Consider the following 14,229-nt stretch of genomic DNA (forward strand, 5'->3'; position numbering starts at 1 on the left):
ATGTCCAGTAGAACTTCACAGCACAAAGTCCATAACCTTGAAATTTCTTATCACTATGTGAATGGGAATATCTGTGGTCTTTACAGTCAAAGTGTTTTTTTAATACAGAATTAGTTTGTATGAGACAACTAACACCGACACAGTATATCTTGTCCAGTAATTATCCTCAGTGGTGAAAATCTGGCAGCCGAAAAAATATAGATAAGACAAAGGATGTTTACAGTGTGATGGGAAACAGGCCACTTTGGGATATTTAAAAATGTCTATTTTGAGTTTACTGATATAAGCATGTACCATTAGGAACAGAGTATTCTGTCAAATAATGAGAATACATCTTGTGCAGATGACATGTTTAATGATAGCGTTTGCTGTCACAGGCATGTTGGCATTCATCAGTGTTGGAAAATATTTGAGTAAAGTGTCATGATGGGTTTTATCTAGCATCATCTTCTCCAGCACAAAGTTCCCATAATCATGCATTTCCACTCCAGTCTGCTCTAATTGGTCAACTCTAATGAATTTACAATGAAAGACACCGCCTTCCATTCTGCATTAGCTCTGCCAGGGGAGCAGACTGGGCAGCTAAAAATCAAGCCAGGGTGCCACAAACTGCAGTTCCATAAATGGCCACTTTGAGGTTGGGGGTTTATTCACATGGTTTGTGTGTGCGTGAGATGTAGTTTAGATTATCTGTTAATTAGGTTTTACATGGTAACATGCTGAACAAAATTGTACCTGTTAAATATCAGTACATGTTAATCCTGCTGCCACTGGCAAAAGCTGCTGTGCTCTAATTCCGATTGTCCATTACACATTAACTGAGAATCTTCATCGACACACAACTGAACAGTTTGCAAGTAACATGAAACGTTAAATAATCTCATACAGTTTACTCAGGGCTCTATTTCACTGAATAGAAATGTAGTTTATTAACATATGTCCATGTGCAAATCAGGTCAATGCTTTCTCAAACAAATTAGATAATAATTTACTGTACAAAACTGATTTTGTATTTTACATCAAGTGATAAACATTCATCGTTAATTTCCCATATTTTCTTGTGAACAAAGTTTACTGCACATTATTTTAAGAAACAAACTAGGCCTCCATGTATCAAACACTGAGAAATGCAACAAAAAGCCAAACACCAGAAGAATAAATTGACGCTTCAACACTGAAATCACCATCCATTTTTTTCCCAGTATGAGCTTAGAGCTCAATAAATAATGAAGCTGATAAAATGCTGGAGGAGGTGCATCACAAACAGATGGTTGACTAAGGCCTGCTCTATGAGGGAGAGCGAGGAAAGCACTGACAGAGTGCAATAACTCAGCAACATCAAATACATACACAAAAACTATAAGACTTGTTACATTAACACTGTGGTCACCCCCATTATTACCATTCCACTGGTCTGCCTGGTCTTTGCATTGCATAGCTGACACCAAAAACATTTCATACACAGTTCACATGACTCAAAGTAAGCTAAAGTTCAGTCTTCATTTACACAGATACAATCAACACAAGCTGCAGCACAGCTCTGCTCTGATGCTTGTTTCTGTAACACACTAGTCTACAGTATATGTCAGCATAGATTTAGTTTGTTGTTCAGTCTGTGGTTATGTTTATGGTTGTTCCAGTGGGTGGGATCATTTCACATTTTGTTTTTTTTTATGTCTTCACTGATGAAAAATGAAAAAGGGCCACATTGAGGCATGATACTGCTTCTCCTCTAACTTCTCCGTTATTAACATTTCCACAGGAGCGTTTTGGAAGTTCTCTCACTGGTACTGGTCCTGGTAGTCCCCATTGCTATAATGTTGCTCCTCCTCCTGCATGGTCACTCCTCTCTTTTTTTTCCAGCCCTGTTTTCGGCCAAATGAATTGTCTGTGGTTCCGTAGCTCTTTTGGGAACCCACTGTGTTCTCGCTGTTGAGTTCTGACTCTTCAGCCAGCTCGTCCTCACCAAGAATGCCACATTTATCCTCGCTCGTGCTCTCAGGGTTGGCCCAGTCCTGCTGCTCTCCCGAAGCAAAGATAGCATAGAAGATGACCCCTGAGTAATGCACCATGGATGCAATAACAAAGACATGCTGCCACTCCAGACGAGTCTGTGGGGAGATGAATGGATTCAATGAATTTCCTGTCAGATGCAGACTGATCATACAATGATGCGAGGCAACGCTGTAGATCCACTGCCTGAAACACTACAGCTTTACAGTGCTTTAAATAATTAACAATTTATACATTTATAAACGATCCCATGTATTTTCTACACATGCAATAAAAGGAAAACAACAAAATATATAAAGTTATTAAAGTATGAGCGTACCTTGTGTTTAGTCAAAGCTCCAACAATCAGGGGACACACCATTCCAGACAGTGTTCCTACTCCATTAGAAATTCCCATCAGGATACTGGCATAGCGAGGAGCGATGTCCAGATGATTGACATTAAAGCCTGACAGGAAACATAAGAACAGTCTTATTGTTCAAGCAAACAAATCTTCAGATCCACACGCACACTCTAATTTGGGGTTGCCTTGCCAACAATCTATAAAATATTCAGCAGATGTCTCTCTGTGAAGGTTCAGCAGGCCAATCCCTGCTGCATCATACCAGAAGGAAAAGATGAAGGGTGTTTCATCTTTTAGAAAAGTCTTTGGAAATACAGAAAATACACAAAACTGAGTCCTGAAAACATCAGGACTGAAATATGTGTAATCCTCTCCTGTAGTCAATCTTTAAGCAAACCAAACATTTTTGTGAACATACCTGAAATAGCAAAGCCACTGAAGCCTACAGCCAGCACGAGGAAGGAAATGGCCACCCCTCGAGTGTGAGAAAACCCCACCACCAGCAGCAGAGTGGCCTCCATACCGAATCCTGTGATAACACAGCACATGATAGGTAGCTTTAGAAAGAAAAACTATTTGTTAACTATTGTAATCATATCGAATAGGAAAATGTAACTGAAAACCCTTTTCTTTACAGGAATAACAACTTGTCAGCTAGCCCTTCAATATCCATTCCATACATAGACAGGAGACAGGAAGTACATACCATGTCATTTCTTCAGCGTACGCATTATCTTATGTGGGTATATTTGCATTCTGTTTCTGTAGTTTTATTTCATCCCTCCCTACCTCTCTTCAATGAGATAATTAGACCACTACTTGCTGAGACTGAGACAAGTCTACACCAACATTTATTGTGTCTTGATTAATTTGGCTGAAAAACACAATATTTAGTGTCAGACAATGTCTGGCTTGTGACAAATAGGTCTGGTATTTAGTTGTTATTGATTGATCTTCCTATATGGCAACCAATAAACTCCAGACCTTCTTACCTGTCTTTGATACAATAGAGTTTACATTCAGTCCAATACACAAAGCGAATAGATTAACAAGACCCATTGACATTGACATACCTCCACAGTTCATGAGTTTCCTCACATTTGTGGTAGACATGATTTTGTTAGTGCGAAAGTAGTCAGCCAGCTGTCCTCCAATCGGAACTACAATCGTCATGACCATGTGGGGAACAGCAGACAGGAATCCCACCTGTTGACACGTTCAGGAGGAAATATGTGGGCATTTATTACTGTCATTTTAATATCTGTAGTGAAAATCTGAGGCTGACCTTGCTGATGGGGAAGCCAAACACTTCCTCAAAATATGCCGGCTGGCTGATGAGAAGCAGGTAAAAGGTCCAGCTGCGGCAGAAGTTGGCTACGATGATCGCATAGACAGGCATAGAGGTGAAGAAACGACGCCATGGAGTCTTGAATTTCTGTTTTTGGAAGACAGAAGTCAGTCTGTGTTGTTTATATGTGTGTGTGCTACATTTTAATTAACAGGCTGTGAACACTTATTACACACACACACCTCAGTTACATCCAGCTGCTGCATTGTTTCACCGATGGTGAATTCGATGTATGTTCTTTCCTCGTCTGTGATCGTGGGATGTTCAGCAGGACTTCCATAAGCCAGCAGGAGCCACAGGATGTACCATATGATCCCAAAAACACCTTTTCATCAGAAAACATCATAAGGTTCTGTAAGGTATGAGGCTTGCTTAAGTGCAAGACAGATTAATTAAACCAAACTTAGACCTTCTCTGGACCAGCAGAATTTTCATTATTAAAAATGAGTCACAGAGCCCAGACAGGAAAATGCTAATTTACATCAATAAATCATCAGATTATATCTCAGGGGAACCAGAGTAGGTTTTTATTAAAACATGTTTGCCAAAGTATGACTTTTTGTGTTAATCATTTTTATCGAACTCAAAAGCAATTCAGATACCATAAAAGCATACAAAGTACAACTGCCAGAGAGCAATGTGTCAGCCGAGGATTAATAAACCCACTCTTTATGACACTTAACTGTAGTTAATGTCTCTGAACCTGATGAGCATTCAGTGTAAATACACATTCATAATGTTTCTATATTTCCATTTGAGGATCTTTATGAAAAGATGAGGAAAATAAGGATAAATACAAAACATGTACAGGAACTTTTAGGTTACGTCAAGCCTCTCTTATAATCTAAAATTTTAGTGCAACCTAACCACAGCTCTGTGCAGCAATGTGACATCACAGAAGAGCTTCCTAGGTTACACAGGTTGGTTATGGATGACTTCTATGTGGCCATTGGTAAACTTGAAACTAGTTCCTCTGTTGTAGGACTAAGGCGATTAGCCCATCTAATGATACACCATCTCTACAACTACGTTGTGCTGTCTCTTCACATTCTGTTAGTAATGCTGGCCTTACCATAAATATAGAAGACTGAAGACCAGCCGACGTACTGGACGAGCACTCCAGCTAGGGGCATGGCAATCACAGCTCCTGCATAGGATCCTGGAAGTAAGGTGTGTCAGAAATCAGTGCTAGTGCAGTAACATCATGTTGTACTATGTTTATTCCTCTATTTTCCAAAAATTACAAACAACAGAAAAAATGGCTTCCTCCTAATACAACAAAACCACAGTGAAAACGTGTCTTAATTAGAAGAAAGACATCAAAGAAACACATTAATTTCATTGAATAGATGCTGTCAAAATGAGTCATTAGTGCTGCCTTTACAGAGAGGATGTTTTCTATTATATGACAGATTCATGAAGACTGCTGTTTTGAATAGAGGCTGGAGCGAGAGAGTGCTTTTGGACAGTAAGCAATGTGACACTTCAGAGAGAGACAGAGGGAGAAGCTTCTTCAGATTACGCAGGTGAGCTGTGTTCATTCACAGACAATGTCAAGAGGGTTTTGATGCATGGTTGTCATGGTGTCCATTTAAAGTGAAACACGGTTAGTTTAGTTTTAGCATAGGCAGTAGGAGACAAACAGGGATGTGAAAAACAAAACAATGTGCCTCACATCCATTTATTGACCAGCCAACTTTAACTTGATGTGAATCAGTCAAAAGCTCCATGCTGGTTGTTCATTTTGGGAAATAGAAGCCGAATAGAAGAAGAATAGAAGGCATCGCTTACCACAGAATGAAGTGGTGGCCAGTCGACTTCGTTCAAGAGGGGGCGCCCATTTGGACCACATCCCATGGCATGCTGGGTAAGTGACACCCTAGCAGACATGGAGGACAACAGAGGTCAGGATGATTTTGTCAAAGCAGAAGTGCTTAAAAACAGCGGTTTTGGCAGCATTAGAGTAAAATACAGTTTAGTATTTTACTGATCAATAGATAACTAGTTCACAAATTCTTTTTTTTTATTTTTTAAAAGTATAACCAAATTAATTAACTTTATTATTGATCCTTAAAGGTGGTAGGTTTATGCATTTTGTAACTTCCAGTTGTCAATCCATTGCTGTCAGCAGGCTAGTTAGTGTTCTCTCCCACAGTTTTTTCCCCTCACCTCCACTAAGCCCTGTAGGATGCGAACAAACAGGACACAGCCGTAGTGCACCCTCGCAGCTGATGGGATGAACATATTTAACATTGATGTCAGGAAAATGGCCGCTCCAAACACCCTGTAGAAAGGCAAGAAAGTTTGTCAATTTTTATAATACTGCACAGGAGCTAACCTGAATGAATGATTTGATTAATTATGTTGGTTGTTTTAATCGGGCCTGTCATTCCCTGTAATGACAGGCTGCTACAGTCACAGTTAGTTTCCACTTGCTTTTATTCTTTTAACTATAAACTAAGAAATTGATGGATGCTGAGCCAAGTCAAGTTGGTTACCAAAACTATTACACATTCTTTAAACTGCTACTTGTCTTAATGTCTTCTCTTGGGGTATGCAACTTGTTATTATAGAGGCTAAACACTGCTTTGGGAACATGGTCACTTAAATGTGTGTAACAGGTAAAGAATGCATGCTACCTATTGTCTGAAAGTTGTCTAATATTGGCTGACAGTCAAAGCCTCTTAGTCAGACTTACAATAAGACAGATCTCACGCCTCTGCCTTTTATATACCCAAGATAAAGACATCCCATTCAAGTTTCTGCTTCGACACCATGGTGCTGCTTAGCTTCGCTCTCTTTTCTCTTTCACCCCCCCCCCCTTCCTTCTCTTTTTCCAAAACAGTGTGTAAGTGACACTTGTAATATTCCAGTGGCTGGTGTTTCAGAAAGAAATCAGAGGCAGGATCTTTCATTATTAACTCTGTCAGTGGCGTGTCCTCTTTTCCTGTGAAGCTTTTATTACAGGACTGCTATCTGCTCCATCTGCAGCGCTCACTACACCGTACCATTTTAACCCTTCAACTACATGGGCAATAAAGGTGCTCCACCAAAAACCTTTATTTTTGTCTTATTCAAGGCTAAAAGAATCCTCCACTGGTAATTCAACAGTTTCAGTTGTTCTCCATAGTGATTAAACCTACTGCAGGTTAATCCTGTGGTCTAATAAATGATCTTACAGGCTGAGTGCAAGGAAGCTCCCTGCATTGTTAGGTTTCTTTCAAAGTGGTCCAAACCCCAAAGACTAACTATATGGCTAAACTGAAATTTTACAGTGAATGTAAAGTCATGAAGAGCATGTGACCTGTTGGCAGACAGCTTGTTGGAGATGAAACCACCAGGGATCTGAGTGACGATGTAGCCCCAGAAGAAGGAGCCGTGGATCAGCCCCACTGTCTCTGGGTCCCAGTTAAACTGAGCTTTCTGAAGGAAAAAAGAGACTAATTGTTTATAAGTAGAAGTAGGAGAATCATCAAATACACAAAGGATTCTTTTGTGCTTAGCTTGGTCTACCATGAGTTAAGCTGATTACACAGAACTGTGTAAATGTGTAACAGATAGCGAATAAAAACATAACAGGATTTCTTCCACTGGTTTCTGGATTTTTGCAGAAAAAAAGATCTATTTAAAAAAATAAAAGCTTGTTGTTCAGAAAGATGATCTACACAAAGGAACACCAACCTCTGTGACTTTAGAAGCCAATAAAAAAGTAAAACTCTTACATAAATAAACGCCATTTGCTTGGGGAACTTTCACTATTCACTATTCTGTGATCTTTTCAGCATGATGACATTTTATTAACAGTCTCCATAATCCCATCATTCACCTTATATAGGACATGGGTATTTATTCACTCCTGAGCTTGTGCTTACCAAACATATAAATAGCAGTATAGCATTCAAATGATACAGGCTACTTGTTGGTGAATGGTGAATATTGTTTATTGAATCGCATTTATTCATCTCTAGCTAATTTAAATGGGCAAAATAGGATTTAGTTTTTCCAAGCAGTAGGAAAAAAGGACTCCTAAAAAAGCAAAGTCCTAAACAGAAATGAGGATGGATGAAGATGGCTTCAGCTACCTGAAGCACTGGAGTCCCATTAATATAGACAGTGTTGTTGTTCACCATCTCCACAATGGCCACGCCAAGATTGCATCGAATCCCAAAAGAGATGCAGAAGCCCAGGCCGCTTAGGATGGCAATGATGTAGCGTTTAGGCAGGCCGCCACAACTGCAGTCCAGCAGAGGAGGAGAACGTGGTGTTGTGGCCACTGGACGTCCATCCTCTGTCAGCTCAATGTTGTCTTCTCCTTCCATGTTACTGCCATCCATTTTTCTGTGGAGCGAACAGCAGCCCACAGCCTTTACTTTCATCAACTGTCATACACATATCTTTATCCTGTGAATTTTTTTGTTCAGCTACAATCTAGAATATCAAAAAACCGTTATCAGGCTACTTTCAGGTGCTCCACCATCCACACCTGTTTCTTCTCCACCCACTCTCTTGCAGTTTCCTTCTGCAGAAGATTTGAAGCTCTCCTCCATCAACACATTAATTAGAAACTGGGACCAGCTATTGACAGTGAAACTGAAGAGAAAGCAAAACACTCTTTTACAGACCTGATGTCTTTTTATTCTGTGTATTTTGGCACTGGAATAGCAGTATGACTGTGGTCGGGGCTGCTTGCCTTGTTCAAATATTTTGAGTTTTTAATCAAAATTTGTGCAGCTTTCTATGAATATTTTATGTTTAAGTATCCTGCGTTGCTGGGTTTTTATTTAGAAGTATGTCTGTGGTGGAATCAAGTCCTGCTAAGAATAATATAGGACAATTTAATAAACCTACACAATAAAATAGGTACTTTAAAGAAAAAAAATCAACAAATGGATGGATTCCTATTAAATAAGACAAACTTGCATAAATGGGCTCTGAAATGTGTTTCTTTATTATATTATAGAAAAAAATACACCCTTTTGGATAGTAGAGTAAAATGTATTTTTTTACAGGATACAGAAGAACGATTTATTCTACCATAGTGAGGAATAATTAATTTTCTTTCCGACTTGGTCCTCTTCTAAGTGATATGTAAAAGACACATTAACATGCACACACAAAACTCATTTTCCAGGAAATTGCCTACTTAGTGCTGTATCTTTTGATCATCCTTACATATGGAGACTCTACACACACACACCCACATCCATCTGTGAAATATGTATCAGATATAAAATATGTACCAGTGTCCTAAAATAAAGTTGTGATTACATCACTGGCATTGCTCGGCAAGCAAAAATCAAATATTTATTTATCATCAGGATCAGGAAGAACACGGCAGGCTTACAGGGTCTGTATGTCCCTTTGAAAGCAGGTACCCTAATGAATGCTGAATGTGGATTATGAAAAAGAAACGACTTATTGCGTTCAATCAAATAACATCTACACACTGTGGAGCAAGGATCAAACATGCACACATGCACTGGTCTCCATACAAACCCTCTCACCTTTGCAGTTTTCCTAGAGAGTCTCCCACAGTGTTCTTGACTTCCTCCTTCCCAGGTTTGAGCACCTGCTCTTTCAAACCTGCTAAACTAAAAGGCATTTTCTCTTGTTTTTTTTATTTTTTAGCCCGTTATCCCAAAACAATGTCTTGATGCCTCACTTTGTTCGCACTTTGTTCTGAGACAGGAAACAACAATCCACTAGAAAGTGTTCCTCATCCTCTCCGAGGTTTGTGGCACTGGGGATTGGCTCCACCTTTCTCTGGTTCCAATGGATCACTCAGAGAACAGCTTTTAGTTATTAGTCAAAAGGTGGAGGGGAGCGAGATGAAGTATTCCTCAATGTCCAAAGTATCATTCAGTCAGAGCCTTGGCAACTTGTCTTCTCTTTGAAAGATCCATCCAAGACGGAAGGGATGAAAAGAGGAAGAGAGTAAATGGAAGTGTGGAATCCAGTTCTCAGTCTCCAGGCATTGTGGTGTGTTTTTTTGTTTGCAGCTGAACTAAAGGAGCTGCTTAGATCTCCTCTCCATCTCATAACTCAGTGGTGAGGAGGGGCAGGTGTAGCTGCTTTTTCAAAACCCAGCCCCTCGCTATAGCACATCATCATCTTCATCATCACCCCAGCACCACCCCTTCAAGCTAGATAGGTTCATCTGATAGCAGCCCAGTGGACAAACTATGAAATATGCATGAGCTTGACAAGTTGCATTGAGGAGAGACAGGAGTAACTGGACTGCTCTGGTGTAAAATGGGAGCAGGTGAAACATAAGAAAGAGCCATCGAGTTCCAGGTTCATTGCCCCGTTTTCGTTTGCCAGCATCTCTACAGTCTGCACTCATGACAAAATGATGATGTAAACAATGACAGCCAAGGCAACAACAACAGGCTGCCCATTCCCCTGAAATACTTACAGGATCGTGTCAGCAGTATAGGTACATTTTCTTCTCGGTTAATATGCGGCTGTTTAAAACACAGAAATTGAATTTTTAAAATTTAAACAGCACTGGTTGGAGTGCGCCTGAGTGCCCAGCAGAATAACAGCACAGTGCGGTATTCAGGCTATTGAATCACTCTGCAAATGGGGCTCTGTCCCCACTAGACAGTCTTTCAATACAGTTCTTTTAGAAATATCCCAGCTCTATTATGTCAGACAATGACAGACAGGTGAAAGTTTACTCATCTGTACTAGTTCTATCTGTCTTTCTGTCTGCCTGTTTTTTCCCTCTTTTTCTTGTCTTCTGACTTTTGGTACCTTCTGCATTATTAGTCTCTATAGAGCATTCATAGTAAGTTACAGCTGTCTGAATCACGAAGTGGTATAGTGTAGTTGTCAACTAATCAGTATTAATTAATTTATTGGTACTCATGCATTCATGTACAAGATTTTTGATGTACTATTGTTTTATATAGTTGTTTTATATACATATACACATGTCCACACTTAGAGGAGCCCTGTAATGTACCTTGCTGTAAGTCATCTCTGTTTAAAAAAACACAGATTTAAGATGTAATTTTCAGCTAAAGATAATTTTTTTTCAAACTTGGCATTATCAGAGTATCTGAGAATAAAGCCAAGCAATTTTTAAACAAGCTGTGTCTACCCTCTAGTGTTAGAAATGAGGAATCATGCAGTTCTGCAAAGACATAACATAAAATATAGGCTACCTCTAACGGCACAAATTAACAGTATAAACATTATTTACAGACTTTTTTTACAGCATTCACTCTAAGCAGAGACACCTGGCCCCGCATAAGGGGTTTGAAGATGAATGGATGGATGGAGTTGTGTGTGTGAGTGCTTATATGTGAGCTCTCACTCATACTCATGTTTACTTTACAAGCTTTAAGAAGAGATTAGTAGTAGGACTCTGCGCAGGAACTGGCACCTATCCAGATTAAATAGTCCACTAAAGTGTGGCGCACCATAGCAGACACAACCGCGATGCCCAAGGGTAGAACTATTTTGCAAATGCTTTTAGCACTGTGCCTCCAAGACCTATTAGTCTGAACTGGCTTGCCTGATGCCTGAGAAGCTACCTGGTTTTCTTCTGTCTGAGTATCAGAAGTCACCAGGTCTTCGTCTTCCGTCTGAGTATCAGAAGACGCCAGGTCTTCATCTTCCGTCTGAGTATCAGAAGACGCCAGGTTTTTGTCTTCCGTCTGAGTATCAGAAGACGCCAGGTCTTCGTCTTCCGTCTGAGTATCAGAAGACGCCAGGTCTTCGTTTTCCGTCTGAGTATCAGATGTAGCCAGGTCTTTGTCTTCCGTCTGAGTATCAGAAGACGGCAGGTCTTTGTCTTCCGTCTGAGTATCAGAAGACGCCAGGTCTTTGTCTTCCGTCTGAGTATCAGAAGACGCTAGTTCTTTTTTTTCAGTCTGAGTATCAGATGTCGCCAGGTCTTTGTCTTCCGTCTGAGTATCAGAAGAGACCAGGTCTTTGTCTTCCCTCTGAGTATCAGAAGACACCAGGTCTTTGTTTTCCATCTGAGTATCAGACGTTGCCAGGTGTTTGTCTTCCGTCTGAGTATCAGAAGAGACCAGGTCTTTGTCTTCCGTCTGAGTATCGTAAGATGCCAGGTGTTTGTCTTCCGTCTGAGTATCAGAAGAGACCAGGTGTTTGTTTTCCACCTGAGTATCAGAAGACACCAGGTGTTTGTCTTTCATCTGAGTATCGGAAGTCGCCAGGTGTTTGTCTTCTGTCTGAGTTTCAGAGGTCACCAGGTGTTTGTCTTCCGTCTGAGTATCAGGAGAGACCAGGTCTTTGTCTTCCGTCTGAGTATCGTAAGACGCCAGGTATTTGTCTTCCGTCTGAGTATCAGAAGTCGCCAGGTGTTTGTCTTCCGTCTGAGTATCAGAAGAGACCAGGTGTTTGTCTTCCCTCTGAGTATCAGAAGAGACCAGGTGTTTGTTTGCCACCTGAGTATCAGAAGACGCCAGGTGTTTGTCTTCCGTCTGAGTTTCAGAGGTCACCAGGTGTTTGTCTTCCGTCTGAGTATCTGAAGTCGCCAGGTGTTTGTCTTCCGTCTGAGTATCAGAAGAGACCAGGTCTTTGTCTTCCGTCTGAGTATCGTAAGACGCCAGGTATTTGTCTTCCGTCTGAGTATCAGAAGTCGCCAGGTGTTTGTCTTCCGTCTGAGTATCAGAAGAGACCAGGTGTTTGTCTTCCCTCTGAGTATCAGAAGAGACCAGGTGTTTGTTTGCCACCTGAGTATCAGAAGACGCCAGGTGTTTGTCTTCCGTCTGAGTTTCAGAGGTCACCAGGTGTTTGTCTTCCATCTGAGTATCAGAAGACACCAGGTGTTTGTCTTCCGTCTGAGTATCAGAAGTCGCCAGGAGTTTGACTTCCGTCTGAGTATCAGAAGAGACCAGGTGTTTGTCTTCCCTCTGAGTATCAGAAGAGACCAGGTGTTTGTTTGCCACCTGAGTATCAGAAGACGCCAGGTGTTTGTCTTCCGTCTGAGTTTCAGAGGTCACCAGGTGTTTGTCTTCCATCTGAGTATCAGAAGACGCCAGGTGTTTGTCTTCCGTCTGAGTATCTGAAGTCGCCAGGTGTTTGTCTTCCGTCTGAGTATCAGAAGAGACCAGGTGTTTGTCTTCCATCTGAGTATCAGAAGACACCAGGTGTTTGTCTTCCGTCTGAGTATCAGAAGTCGCCAGGAGTTTGACTTCCGTCTGAGTTTCAGAGGTCAGCAGGTGTTTGTATTCTCTCTGGTCCACGGGTGGCATTTCGATTAAATTGTCCTCTTGCTTCAACTCAGGAATAGTTTTGCTTAAACTGCCTTCACTTTGCATAGAGATGTCCATCTGTAAGTTGGCATCCAAAAACTCAACTGCACTGACCTCAGTCTGGTCTTGTGTAACCTCCAGCACACTGTCAGTTTGGTTATGCTTCTCTACTTGACACTGAAGATCAGTCAATCCTGTCCTCACACTTTCTATGTCTCTTTGTTTTTCCTGTTGTAATCGGTCCAGTTCAGCAGTGAGTTTCTTATTCACTTCAGCTGCAACTGACATTTCATTATCTAGAATCTGTAGTCTCTCTTTAAACTTGATAATATAGTTCAACCATTTCTGCTTAAATTCCCTGAGCATATGCCTTGAGTTTGAATATTCCTGTTTAAAGTTGTTTAAAGAATTCAATTCTTCAACCAACTCATACTCAAGATAGGAAATTTTCTTCTCAAGTCTCAGTGGATCACATTGGCTAGCTTGTATCTCTTCAACACACCTTCTCGATGTGTCCTCACACCCCTGCAGTTCCTCAGCAGGAATACCAGGCTGTGGTGAATCCAGCTCAACTGCACTATCCACTGTGTGGTCCTTGGATTCCATCGCCATTGCCATCTCTGTTAGTTGGACCTTCTCATGACTTTCAAGATCACGCAATGATGCTGTCAAACTTTCCCACTCTCCTTGTCTTTCTTCTGTCAGATGATGTACTTGATGCCATTTAGAGGTAAGTTTTGCTAATACCTCTTCTTTTGCTGATACTTCCTTAAATAATTGCTGTGTACGCGGTTCCAACTTAGACCTATATATGTGATAGTTACTGCAGATTTTACGGATCTTTTTCCTTTTGCCTAAATATAGTTTCATGTAATGGTCCTTTTTCGGTTTTACCTCATTTAGGCATTGCTGAAGTTCTTGAACTCGCTGCTGGAGTTTCAGAATATGTTGGCCTGTTTTGCTTGTCTCTGCTGCATACACTGATTCTTCCTGTGGTATAATTCCACCCTTTATACTACATTGGTCCATTGTAGTATGGAGATCTGTTTGATTGAGCTCCTCCATGTTGAGTCTGGAGGGATCCTTGGGTAATCTTGAAATGCTGAAATGTCAGGTAAGTCTCCAAGTTAAACTGGTTCGAGAATCTGTCCTTTTCCAATAGCTTGCAAAAAAGGTCTGAATTCTAAATTCTAAAATCTATGTACAGCAGTCATAGATTCCTTTGATGTCCATGTTAGGCTCCGCCCACTCGCAGCCAGTAACCAGGCAACATATTCATTTTAATCAGACCAGTG

General features: G+C 40.8%; 1 protein-coding gene across 1 annotated transcript; it reads right to left on the reverse strand.

The window, feature by feature from the left end:
- Positions 1-1,781: 1,781 nt before the first annotated feature.
- slc17a8 (solute carrier family 17 member 8) lies at positions 1,782-9,306 on the reverse strand. The gene is made up of 12 exons (XM_028408040.1): positions 9,209-9,306; positions 7,787-8,042; positions 7,009-7,127; positions 5,874-5,988; positions 5,496-5,583; positions 4,777-4,863; positions 3,887-4,029; positions 3,642-3,791; positions 3,430-3,562; positions 2,775-2,885; positions 2,333-2,460; positions 1,782-2,111 (listed from the first exon to the last, which is right to left on the reverse strand). Exons 1-12 carry the CDS (start codon positions 9,304-9,306, stop codon positions 1,782-1,784), a joined length of 1,758 nt encoding a protein of 585 aa, XP_028263841.1.
- Positions 9,307-14,229: the final 4,923 nt, after the last annotated feature.

This window comes from Parambassis ranga, chromosome 6, assembly GCF_900634625.1.
Source record: "Parambassis ranga chromosome 6, fParRan2.1, whole genome shotgun sequence".
Lineage (NCBI taxonomy): Eukaryota > Metazoa > Chordata > Actinopteri > Ambassidae > Parambassis > Parambassis ranga.

Excerpts from the sequence above, each read along its gene's own strand:
- slc17a8 (XM_028408040.1), bottom strand. The coding sequence starts at position 9,306 with ATGCCTTTTAGTTTAGCAGGTTTGAAAGAGCAGGTGCTCAAACCTGGG. Across the intron at positions 3,563-3,641 it reads TTGGCTTCCCCATCAGCAAG|GTGGGATTCCTGTCTGCTGT; the intron begins GTCAGCCTCAGA and ends ACGTGTCAACAG. Across the intron at positions 2,461-2,774 it reads CAGTGGCTTTGCTATTTCAG|GCTTTAATGTCAATCATCTG; the intron begins GTATGTTCACAA and ends GTTTCCTGTCAG.